The sequence below is a fragment of the Notolepis coatsorum genome (genome assembly GCF_963971535.1).
Source record: "Notolepis coatsorum genome assembly, chromosome: 13".
Classification (NCBI taxonomy): domain Eukaryota; kingdom Metazoa; phylum Chordata; class Actinopteri; order Aulopiformes; family Paralepididae; genus Notolepis; species Notolepis coatsorum.
The window spans coordinates 39,404,742-39,418,494 of NC_140177.1; the positions used below are offsets into that span (position 1 = coordinate 39,404,742).

Consider the following 13,753-nt stretch of genomic DNA (forward strand, 5'->3'; position numbering starts at 1 on the left):
AGTAGCAATACAATCGTCAAATTTGCTGACGACACAGTGGTGGTGGGCCTGATCTCTGCCAACGACGAGAGGGCCTACCTGGAAGAGGTCAAGGTCCTGGCGGGATGGTGCCAGGAAAACAGCCTCTCCCTGAACGTCAGCAAAACAAAGGAGATGATTGTGGACTTCAGGAGGTCGGGGGTCAAGGACTACAGCCCCCTCAGCATCGACGGGGCACCGGTTGAGAGAGTCAACAGCTTCAAGTACCTCGGAGCCTACATATCCGAGGACTTGACATGGACCACACACATTAACAGTGTGGTGAAGAAGGCACGACAACGCCTCTACTTCCTCAGGCGCCTAAGGAAGTTCCAAGTCAGCCAGAAGATCCTTAAGAACTTCTACTCATGTACAATAGAGAGCATCTTGACCGGCAACATCACCTCCTGGTTTGGGAATAGCACTGCAAAAGACCGAAGCAGACTACAAAGAGTGACACGTGCAGCCTAACGCACAATTGGAGGGGGGCTCCCCACCCTCCAGAACATTTACTACAAGCGTTGCAAGGGCAAGGCTAAGAGAATCATTAAAGACTCCAGTCACCCGAACAACTGCCTCTTTGAACTGCTGCGGTCAGGCAAGCGATACCGGAGTCTCAAGGCGAGCACAGAAAGACTCAGAAGTAGCTTCTATCCCCAGGCCATCAGGCTGCTAAACGAACAATGAATGAACACTACACAACAACAACCACCAAACGCACATAGCACACACATCCACACGCACACACTCACTTTAAACAAACACACTGTAGCACCCACTCCACACACTTTATAGCACACACCCACTTTAAACAAACACACTGTAGCACCCACTCCCCACACTTTATATTTATGGACGAAGGATTGCACTACAACTCGTACACCTTACTGTAAACTGTACCTAAAATTGTACCTCATCCCATTTCTGCTTTGCACTGGATAGTACTGTACATTAGTACACTGCATAGTATTGTGTATTGTATATTATATGGTAACTCAGAACATTGTACATATGTCTATACCGAACACTGTGACCTCATTCTCTTCTTCTAAATTCATGCTATATTATGTTATTATGTTATTTGATACTATCTTGTCTAGCACAGTCTCTGGAGCGTAACAGTAAGAAGCATTTTGTATGAAAGTATTCTGTACTTCTGTATGACAACTATTAAAGAACTTGAACTTGAACTTGAACTATAGACCTCTCACATATAGACCTCTCACTATAGACCTCTCACTATAGACCTCTCACATATAGACCTCTCACATATAGTCCTCACTATAGACCTCTCACTATAGACCTCTCACATATAGACCTCTCACTATAGACCTCTCACATATAGACCTCACACATACTGTATAGAGCAGGGTTTCCGTTGTCCGGTAATTACCCGTTTTTGACCGGCAAAATCTGTTGAAGTCCGACATATTTAAATCTCTCTGGTCATAATTCCCTCTAAGCACAATTTTAATTGTATTAAAATAGTTACATTTGTTTCATTGTTGCTTCACCAAGCAGGTCTAATAATGACAACGATGTGTGTTCTATTATGATATGTGTGTAGTGTTCTGATAACGACTATTGGTGAAGCGATGTTGAGATTCATTTGGGTTAGGCAGCGGGAGCTAGATTTGCGAGAAGCATGCAACTGCAGAGCCGCAGAGTGCAATACTCCAATTCAGCCATTCGCAATTTAGCCGTTGGGTGGGGGGCGCTGCTGAGCGGGCCTGTGACCGGACCTGAGAGTGCCGCTGGCTCTGCGGCTCTGCAGTTGCATACTATTGGTTCTTCGTTGGGACGGAGGCGGAGATATAATAATAGTCATCACGCAACGTTTATATTTCACGATAATGACTCTCTCTGCCAAATTTCTCAGTTCTTCACTTGATATAATTAATACAAATGTCCAATATAACGGAATTCGTTAGCTCAGAAAAATGTGATTATAACAGCTGTTTAATCATGTCGGGGCGACTGCGCACAGACACCTATTTGATTTCAAGTCCGCAGCAGCACGGAGTCTCAGGACTTATTTTATTTGGAATATAATGACTGTATACGCAAAAGTAGCCTAGTTTTAAGTAAAAATATTATAAATCTACATGCCTTGAGGATGTCATTCTTTATATAGCCTGCCTATCAATTGTTTTTAAGCTCAATAAACTCTGACCGGAATTTCTCTCATTTGTCCGGGAGATGGAAATCTTGCCGGACACCGAGACCGGCAAAATAAATGTCTAACAGAAACCCTGGTATAGTGACCTCACATATAGACCTCTCACGGTGATGTATTTTCTGGCTTCTTCTGAGTCTCCAGTCTTTGCTGCAGCTCTAGGAAAATGGATGGACTATTAATAGTTATCTCCTCCTATCTGTAGTTCATCAGCTGTGGTTCTAATATACACTTCTCTTTCTCTGATAAGGCAGGGCATTTTTTATTGTAAGTGGACATAATTACTGGTAAACAGGAAAGGAAAAGACGGTTAATTTCTGGCGGGGGGGGGGGGGGGTTGCACCAGGGCTTGACATGAACGCCTAGAGGTCTGTGAACACGTAGAGGTCTATGAACACGTAGAGGTCTGTGAACACGTAGAGGTCTATGAACACGTAGAGGTCTGTGAACACGTAGAGGTCTGTGAACACATAGAGGTCTGTGAACACCTAGAGGTCTGTGAAAACGTAGAGGTCTGTGAACACGTAGAGGTCTGTGAACACGTAGAGGTCTGTGAACACGTAGAGGTGTCTGTGAACACGTAGAGGTCTATGAACACGTAGAGGTCTGTGAACACGTAGAGGTCTATGAACACGTAGAGGTCTGTGAACACGTAGAGGTCTGTGAACACGTAGAGGTCAGGGGAGGAAATTAGGCCACTTTACTCGCCAATTGCGAGTATTTTTTACGTTTGGCGAGTAATTCATGAAGAGCACTCGCCAGTCTGGCGAGTACTAGTAATTACAAAAACAAAAAAATCATTCTGCAATCTGCTGATTCGCTCACTGGCACAAACCGAACTCTGACTCCCCCCTTGATTCCTCCCATTTGCGCCACATAATAATCAGACCATAACCAATGAACATCATCGTTGTACAGATGCGCTCTAAGCTCCTCCAATGAACACTCGTTTTCTAGAAGACGCCGCCCATCTAGCGGAAGTGGACAGACCACTGCGCGCAGACCTACAAACTCCTGCCACCGGCAGCCGGCTTGACAACGTAGACAAACTTACAAAAACACATCAGTGGATGAAAATAATTGCATGTAGAGTCGTCGCTTTCGGATATCAGTGCGGTCTGACATGGGGGCGAACAACAGCACGCGACGCGTCTCCTTCGAGTCGGATGAGAATGACCAGCATTAGCCGGCTAGCTACCTAGCATGTAACAAGCTACCATAACGCGCATTCAACATAGTGGACTATACTGAGCGGCTTTGCTTAAATGCAGCCGAGTGACATTTTATTATTACCGAGTTTCCCCCCATATCACCACTCGCCCATATGCCCTTCACAACGGTGATGTTGTCATATTTGGCATTCAGAATACACCTGCTGAACCCCTAGCGTTGTCGATTCGGTTCCAATGTATTGTCATCTTACAGCACAAGTACAGTACAACCAGAATACATTTGGCATACAACCAGAGTGCAAATGTAACAAGTCAAGTTCAAGTTGTTTTATTTAGCTATTACATTACAGTGAAATGCTTGGTTCTTTCACTGCCCAACTCAGTCCAACCTAAACCAGCCCTTATTAACAGATTGCAGAATGGGTACAATACAGTACAGCTCAATACACACAATTGTTAAGGGGATGCAGACCAGAGAAGGACTTTAGTCTTGTTTACATCAGGGTCCCCCATTTCAGTCCTGTTTGCTTAATGCCTTGTCCACTTCCTCCACACTCCAATATGCCCTTCAACCCTGCTCCTGTCAAACCTGCTCTTTCCATTCCCTCCATCATGTCCCCCCTTTCTGATGAATATTTCCTGCACTTAAGAGTCAGACACACATTCCTAGTAGTTGAGCTGTGATGAATGAATGAATGAAAACTTTATTTAACAGATTGCAGAATGGGTACAGTACGGCTCAATACATGCAATTGTTAAGGGGATGCAGACCAGAGAAAGACTTTCGTCTTGTTTACATCAGGGTCCCCCATTTTCAATTTATCATTCAGTATAACCTAGACCAGCCCAACCCAGCATCTTTCACTGCCCAGTTCAGCCCAACCCAGTCCAGAATAGTTCCCTCTTTCATGTTAATATGTGATTTAATGATGTAATATTTTGAAGAGTAGAGACAGTGTGATTAATTTACTATGATTGAAAATCAATTTAGACGAAGACGTACAAAGAAGTAATTATCACAATTAGCGATTTTTTTTGTCTGGTAAAAAATCTATTTGGCTGGTAAAAAAAATCAGATACCAGCCAGTTGGCTGGTAAGCCAAAAAGTTAGTTTCCTCCCCTGGTAGAGGTCTATGAACACGTAGAAGTCTGTGAACACGTAGAGGTCTGTGAACACGTAGAGGTCTGTGAACACGTAGAGGTCTGTGAACACGTAGAGGTCTGTGAACACGTAGAGGTCTGTGAACACGTAGAGGTCTGTGAACACGTAGAGGTCTGTGAACACGTAGAGGTCTGTGAACAAGTAGAGGTCTGTGAACACGTAGAGGTCTGTGAACACGTAGAGGTCTGTGAACACGTAGAGGTCTGTGAACACGTAGAGGTCTATGAACACCTAGAGGTCTGTGAACACGTAGAGGTCTGTGAACACGTAGAGGTCTGTGGACACGTAGATGTATGAACACATAGAGGTCTATGAACACCTAGAGGTCTGTGAACACGTAGAGGTCTGTGAACACGTAGAGGTCTGTGAACACGTAGAGGTCTGTGAACATGTAGAGGTCTGTGAACACGTAGAGGTCTATGAACACGTAGAGGTCTGTGAACATGTAGAGGTCTATGAACACGTAGAGGTCTGTGAACACGTAGAGGTCTGTGAACACGTAGATGTATGAACACATAGAGGTATGAACACCTAGAGGTCTATGAACACCTAGAGGTCTGTGAACACCTAGAGGTCTATGAACACGTAGAGGTCTGTGAACACGTAGAGGTCTGTGAACACGTAGAGGTCTGTGAACACGTAGAGGTCTGTGAACACGTAGAGGTCTGTGAACGTAGAGGTCTGTGAACACGTAGAGGTCTGTGAACACGTAGAGGTCTGTGAACACGTAGAGGTCTGTGAACACGTAGAGGTCTGTGAACACGTAGAGGTCTGTGAACACGTAGAGGTCTATGAACACGTAGAGGTCTGTGAACATGTAGAGGTCTGTGAACACCTAGAGGTCTGTGAACATGTAGAGGTCTGTGAACACGTAGAGGTCTGAACACCTAGAGGTCTATGGACACGTAGAGGTCTGAACACGTAGTACATGAACTTCCCTTGTCATCATGTCGACAGCTGGTCTACAGTCAGCAGATCCACTCTGTCCTCCAGACCTACTGCACTGCAGCAAGTACATGAACATCAGCACTCTTGACACCTGTCTTTTTTTCCTCTATCTCTTCCTACCCTCTTTCCCCCGCAATCCCCTTTCCTTATCTCCTTCTCTCCTCTCCTCTCTCTCTCTATCCCCTCTCTCTCTCTTTCCCTCCTTCTCTCTCGGTCTCTCTCCTCTCTCTGTCTCTCTTTCTCTCTCCCCTCTCTCTCTGCCTCTCTCACTCTCCCCTCTGTCTCTCTCTCTGCCTCTCTCACTCTCCCCTCTGTCTCTCTCTCCCCCCTCTCCCTGTCTCTCTCTCCCCCTCTCTGCCTCTCTCCTCTCTCTCTCCCCCTCTGTCTCTTCCTCTGCCCCCCCCCTCTCTCTCGTTACCTCCTCTACCTGCCCCTCCTCCACCAGGTGTCGTTCCGTTACCACTGTCAGTTGTACTCCGAGTGGAGGAGGACCAATCAGAAGGTGCGCCTGCTGATGCCCGACACGAAGGGAGCTCACGCCACCCAGCATTCCGTGCCGACCAAGTCCACCAAGAAGACGACAGACGAGTCCATCGTGTGAGAGGAGAGGAGAACAACTGACTGTGCGAGAGGAGAGGAGAGGAGAACAACTGACTGTGCGAGAGGAGAGGAGAGGCTGGACGAACAACTGACTGTGCGAGCGGCGAGGAGAGGCTGGACGAACAACTGACTGTGTGAGTGGTGAGGAGAGGCTGGACGAACAACTGACTGAGTGGTGAGGAGAGGCTGGACGAACAACTGACTGTGAGTGGTGAGGAGAGGCTGGACGAACAACTGACTGTGAGTGGTGAGGAGAGGCTGGACGAACAACTGACTGAGTGGTGAGGAGAGGCTGGACGAACAACTGACTGTGTGAGTGGTGAGGAGAGGCTGGACAAACAACTGACTGTGAGTGGTGAGGAGAGGCTGGACAAACAACTGACTGTGTGAGTGTTGAGGAGAGGCTGGACGAACAACTGACTGTGTGAGTGTTGAGGAGAGGCTGGACGAACAACTGACTGTGTGAGTGGTGAGGAGAGGCTGGGCACACGACTGACTGTATATCAATGACCCCCTGCACTTCACCTGCGAGCGGGTCGTCATACTGACTGTATATCAAAAGACCACCGCAACACTTCTGGTATTCTGAAATCATGGGAGAGAGAGTGGGGGGAGAGAATGAATGAATGTGGATGAGAGCCTTGACATTAAGTGCTTGTAGCTACGGCTGTGGGGGTGCTGGAGACATGATCCAATAGACTTGTATACGCCTGAGTCTCCTGAACACGAAAGAGACCAATCCCAAGTCGATCGGCACTTTTGCGGCCAAGCTATAGTGACTTTTTCGTACCTACTACTCAACTCCACATGCACAGCCGCAGATTGCCCACGGAGTGTCCAGAGATCTAGGTTTATCAATCTGCGCATGCAGAGTTTGGGAGCAGGTGTGAAAAAGTGACTATAGCTCGGCCGAGAAAGTGCCGATCGACTTGGGATTGGTCTCTCCGTGTTCAGGAGACTCAGGCGTATACACGTATATTGGATCATGTCTCCAGCACCCCCAGAGCCATAGCTACAACCACTTTATGTCAAGGCTCTCCTCCACATACATTTTCTCCCCCCGCTCTCTCTCTCATGAACTCAATGTAATGCGGAGGTGCAGTGGTCTATGAACTCCTGCACTTCATCTGCGAGCGGGTCGTCATACTGACCCCTCCGGTTTATTTGAAGCACTTGATGCGTCTGATATGAATGACTATCGTGTTAGCCGAAGACAAACAAACGTCCAGGGTTTTAAAAAAAAAAAATAGTCTTTATTGGACGTTGACACGCGGTGATGTCACTAGGCATCAGGGATATGAACACATGGACACAACGGCAACGTAACTGTATAATAAAATGTGAGCAGCAGCTTCGGGACGATATGAACGTGTGACGTGAGCGTACCTGGAGGCCTGGATGTGATCATATGAACGTACTGGCATGTGATGAACATACTGGGATGTGATCATATGAACATACTGGGATGTGATCATATGAACGTACTGGGATGTGATCATATGAACATACTGGGATGTGATCATATGAACGTACTGGGATTCTACAGGAACATACCGATATGTGAACATTAGGAATATATTGGAATTCTTGATGTGATCACATTAACATTATAGGATGTGATCGTTGAACTTTCTGGGACGTGATCACATGGACATACTGGGATATGTGTGGGCACACTGGACTAACTTAACGCGACTGTATGACAGTCAGACAAACCGAAGGAATCCTTGACCAGGAGCTAACGTAGCGGGATAGAACTTGATTCAGCATGTTACTGCAGTGTAATGAAGCATACACACACAACGCACAACACACATACACACAAACACACAACTTACCCATCAGGGTTGAGGTCAGTTCACTTCCAATTCAGTCAATTCACGGAGGGAGCTGTGTTGTCTTATTGGAGGTGGCCTGGTGTACCGTCCTGTAACCTGAAGGTCACAGGTGTGATTCCCACATGCCCACCAGTTTGCCCATTACTAGGGATGCACCGATACTGGTATTGGCCTATATACCATGACAACAGTATCTGTATCGGATTAATAACCCCAATACTAAAATCCTATAATACCTAGAACCATGTATGTATGTAATATGTCAGGAATCAAAACAAGTTGATTGTGTGTGTCTTTGGAACACAAGGATGTTAAATCTCCAATCGTGAAACATTTATTGTGTATCATTTAATTTGACACAGTGAAGGAACGGTGCAAATCTGTACTGTTCAGGCAAATTAATGGATAGGATCGGTCCCGGTAATCGCCCCATACTTAAAGTTAAGTATTTTCAATTGGTATCAGTGCAACCCTACCCATTACTGTCAGTAGTGAGTGTCCTCGAGCAAGGCACTGAACCTCATCTGCTGCGTGGGTGCCCTGCCCTTTGACCCCTTTCTGTTGTGACGTCTACTGTACATTTGATTTGGTCTTTATTTATTATCTTGAACACAACAAACAAATCACAGTAAAGATCAAATGTAAACAAACAAATGTGTCCGTCTTCATCCATAGAAGAATGAACGAGGATGAGTTGGAGAAGAGACAAAAGGAAGCACAGTGTATCTAGTCCTGCCCCTTTCTTACAATACATTTCAAATAAAATCTTACTGCCTAAGAGAGACATTTTGTCTCTCTACATGTTATCAGAGGGATAATCAAGAAAGGAAATGTCCCTAAGAAAGGAAAGGGTATTAATAAAACATCACAAAAATAACAGAACGATCCTCTTAACTCTACATGTTGAATTGACTGAATTAAAGATGAATCGACCCGATCCTACTTATCATGCTTCACAATGTATTAAGATGTTTTCCGACAACTGGCACCCACTGGCCTGGTGGTATTGAATACTAATATTCTCTCTCTGAAGAGCAATGTGAGTGAGTAAGTCTGTGGACGCTCTACGTGTCAACGCTCTACGCATGGATGAAAAGAGTAACGTGGTGTTCTGCTCTGTGTAATAATCTCCATTTGATGGTTGTTCTGGTAACACTTGGTCTGCTTGGCTGCCATGAATCAGATTCTTGTTTTCACCACATCACGCACATCTGCTTTGTTTTATTGCTTTCTGAGCGGAAAGACAAAATGCTTTGTCACGGTCTTACAGCGCTACCATTTTTTGTCGTATGAGCTTCTAAAAAAGAATGTACGTTTCCTGGGAAATTTAAATGGAGCACACGTGCAACTTTAGACTCACAGTAGGAATGACATTCCTTGTGTGTTTTCTCAGATCATGCATTTATATTCTTTGGTTCTACATTCGTAGTGAAGGAATCGGGTGGACGGTTTGGTTTCCTGGTGCGTCAAGCAGCGGATGTATGGTGAAAGGGGACTCGCTGTTTAGGCACCATTTCGGCATTTCTATTTTGGAGGCCAGTTTGTGCTACACGATGCAACCAAACTGTCCACCCTAGAACTTTGTCACATATGGTATAAACATCTTCATTCTGGGTGGCAGCGTTGATCGAGCCTCGAACAAACACCTAAGTTGCTCCGTTGTGTAATGTCTTCTCGTGTAATGACACTCTACGGTTAACAGTTAAAAGATATTGCAGCAGTGCATACTGACATAGTACTGAAGCTATGGATTTGTGTTTACATTCTAACTGGTTGGAGCAGAGCGTGTCTTTCAGGAAGCAGGATTACACAGCTAGCCCGATAACCGCAAAAAGGTTTAGGCTATGTTGTGATATGTACGATTTTAATATGTGAAATTTAACTTTGTTGTTAGGCTAGATCATATGTATTGTCAATGGCTTAGGTGCCAAGGGGCAGCCTAGTCTTGTTCGTCTTTCAAAAAGCAGTGTATATAGTAATACTAAGATGCAGGTTGATATATGGGGAAATGACACATTCCATTGGGAGTGCTTGTGGCTACTTTTTAAAACTACTACTCTGCTTCTGCTGTAGCAAAAGGGTTGTAGGAATCTCCACTGTTCCACATGTGTATATGTACTGCCATTCAAGTATTAATGGAAATGCATAGCAATTACAAGTAGTTACCATTTATCCAGGACCTGAAGAAAACGCCAGCCACCAGCTTGGCTAATGTCAGTTCTACCAGCCATTTTGGCAACTAGCTTGGGCTGGGTGTTGAAATTCAACTTTTATGGTATCGATCGAATTGCTTGAATACTATTAGTATATCGAAAAATGCTGTGTCATTCCAAATATCAATACCTAAGTAGTTAATCTCATCAGCGTCAGTGAGCCAATACGCATGTTTGTTCCACAATATAAGGCTGGTGATTGGTTGTTTCTTCTATTCAACCAATCCAAAATGGAACAAACCCTCTGATTGGCTCATACAGCACATGTGACACACACAACTCAAGCTAAGTAAGGTATTGGAAAAAGTACCATTTTGGTATCCGTATTGGCACCGGTATGGAACATTGTCATATGATGACAAGCCCCACAGCTAGCCAGTCTGTGATATCATCATATTGTATTCTGAAAAGTACTTGGGCTCCTAAAAGAATCACATGAAATGCTGAATCTACTAGTCACTGTGGCCAGTTGACTAGTTAGTTAGCATTATGCCCTGGTAACGTCCTACGTCAAAGGAAGATGTACTGAGTTCTGTGTCAGACCCTCCTTCACAACTCACAGGTGGGCTTCCGGGTTCAGTTCACTTTCAATTCATGTCCTGCAGAATCCACAGACTGAAGGTTATCGTGTCCAACCTGCTAGGAAATAATGGAGAATTAGCATACAAGTTCACATTTTGAATTGAATGAATTAGGAACAGAAATTCCCACACACTGCTTTTTGCTGGTCTGGATTCCATACTCTGACGAAGGTCCGCTTGGACCGAAGCGTTATTTCTCAATAAATAATTGTCTCAATTGCAAGAGCAGTGTACCGGAACATCTTAGTCTCTAAGATATTAAGCGCCTCCGACGCTAAATAAATATTGGCTGTGTGAGTTCAATTGATACAATTATGAATTGAAAGTAAATTGACCTTTAACTCTGGTCTGAGCAGCTCAGCTACTCCCCCTGGTGGACGAGCGGAGCGTTAAAAGCAGACATGTGAAGCTTTTTGGTGTGAATCAACATTATGCAGCCAGCGTGCGTCACTGAAGTCGTCCTGCTGCCCTCTGGAGAGAGCTGGTCACTGTGCAATAAACCATAAGGGACTTCTGGACTTTTGCTGTATGGATCACTTTTGTAAATGTGGAATGTCTGCCTTGTGTGATATAGAGATGTGTAAAGAAAGGCTTGTCATGCCATTTAAAACCAACAAGGCATTATGAGCATAATGTAACCACACATGTGAGCCTGGTCTCTCTTGCATCATGGGAAACCAGACATCACATTGTGCATTACTGTATACCTCATTTAAGAGTCCACAGGGTGACGGAATTTCACTTTCTTTGATACAAATGAAAATATTTCTCAAAGCAGGAGGCAGCATCTTGATAAAAGGTAAATCATCTTGATATGAGGTAAAACATCTTTATGAGGTCAATCATCTTGATAAGAGGTAAATCATCTTGATATGAGGTAAATCATCTTGATAAGAGGTCAATCTTTGAGGTCAATCATCTTGATAAAAAGGTAAATCATCTTGATAAGAGGTCAATCTTGATATAAGGTAAATCATCTTGATGAAAGGTAAATCATGCCTTTTTAAAGTGCTTGTTTTGAGAGAATTCTTGAAACAAACCTAATTGTATGGAAACCTGTAACGTTATCTCACTGGAAGATATTTGCACTCATTTTAAGAATACGAGTTGAAAACTAAAAACAACATTGAACTACAGTACTTAACTCATTCCCTGCCAAAAACGAGTGAACTAGTTATAGCCCGCCAATCAAATACTGCCAACAACGAGTATACTTGTTATTGGATCGTTATTTCTTTCATTCGCTATTTCCATTCATAAACATGCAGGCAGATGTGTGTTATCACTGGGGATGGGTCTGAGATCGCAAAAGTCCAATACCGCCGCCTAACGCCTTGTGGCCGCTATTGCACCCCATTTGAAACTATGTGGCTTGGTGTCTGGACCGAGCTGCGGCGGGCGGGGTCTAAATACTCGGGCAAGACAAGCGGTTATAACGGATGCATCAACGAGGGTCACCCCCCCGTTCATGTTCAATGCTGGATTACGTTGGAAACACGATCACGATCAGTACTTGGAATGGCGATCAGATAATTGGATTATTCTTTTTGCAGTACATCATAGACAAGGTAAGGGGCAGGCTATATGTTATCAATCTTGCGTTGATTCGATAATTCTTTGCCCGCGGTCGGAGCGAGTGTCTGGTGTGTGTGTGTGGCGTGTTCCGTTGGTTGCGATCAAAGCACAGAGGTGCTTTCCACGTGGGGAAGTAGGGAGGGGATACATGCAACAACATTCATTTTGGACCCGCCAAAAACATTTTATGATAAATTCATCATTTTCTTGGGTGAAAAGCAATACTTTTATTTCACACCTTTCTAAAAGCTCTGTTGATGTATCCTTTAAAAAAATTATTACTGTACTTAAAAGTTATCTATAGCACCTTTAAAATGGTGAATTCCTTTATTTTTTTTGCAGTACTGTAGGAAACCATCTGCCATCAAGTCTGAGGTATTGACAATTATGTACATTTATGTGATACAAAACTCTTATTTCATACTATTTCAACACAAATAGGCTTGTAAGGACCTGTGGAGGGTACTAGATTACTTGGGGAGAGAATGTGCTGTGTAACGTTCTACATGATTCACATCTGTGCTCCTAGTGCCAATTTTATAGACACTAGAATTTGTATACTTTATTTTATACTTTTTTTTTTATATGTATGTTTGATATTAATAACAATTTTCTTCACATTTGAGCTCATTCTCAGTCCATCCTCACCTTCTCATCCAGTCTTTGTTTATGTTTCCTCCCTAGAGCCGAAAAGCCTTGTTAAGCTCATCATCTGTGCTATACGACATATTTTAAATACTAGTCATAGTGAACATGTAGAATCTTTAGAATAGTACAAAGATATTGGGCATCAGCCCAGCGCTCTCAAGACACAGTGCTGGATATGCTGTGGAGGTCGTCTGAGCTGTACTTTCAATACAGGAAGAGAGACTATTTCAACTTGGCAACATAAACATCCTAAACAGACCCTGAGTTAATTTCCTGTTGCAATGTTTGCTAATGCAATAACTGACAGGAAAGACAATTGGATCAAAACTGTTCCCTAGCAACAGAGTTCCAGTGAAACTCAGAAGAATTCCGTTGCTAGGGAAACAGTTTTGGGCCAGAGTGCATTTCCAGGTCAGTTGTTATTGTGTTAGCAAACACAACAACAGGAAATCATTTTGCAATGAAGCAACTTCCCACCACAGTCAGGACAGCTGAAACCACCTCGGTCAGGACAGCTGAAACCACCACAGTCATGAGTCAGGACAGCTGAAACCATCACAGTCAGGACAGCTGAAACCACCACAGTCATGAGTCAGGACAGCTGAAACCATCACAGTCAGGACAGCTGAAACCACCACAGTCATGAGTCAGGACAGCTGAAACCATCACAGTCAGGACAGCTGAAACCATCACAGTCAGGACAGCTGAAACCATCACACAGTCAGGACAGCTGAAACCACCACAGTCAGGACAGCTGAAACCATCACAGTCAGGACAGCTGAAACCATCACAGTCATGGCAGCTGAAACCATCACAGTCAGG

General features: G+C 44.2%; 1 protein-coding gene across 2 annotated transcripts in view; it reads left to right on the plus strand.

Annotated features, from left to right (window-relative positions):
• LOC311239564 (E3 ubiquitin-protein ligase MARCHF2-like) overlaps positions 1-11,086 on the plus strand; it is a 39,741-nt gene extending 28,655 nt beyond the window's left edge. For both annotated transcript variants that reach the window (XM_084327916.1, XM_084327917.1), the window contains exon 6: positions 5,922-11,086. In XM_084327916.1, the coding sequence (XP_084184042.1) occupies positions 5,922-6,077 (156 nt within the window). In that variant the 3' untranslated portion in view covers positions 6,078-11,086. The remainder of the gene's footprint in view (positions 1-5,921) is intronic.
• Positions 11,087-13,753: the final 2,667 nt, after the last annotated feature.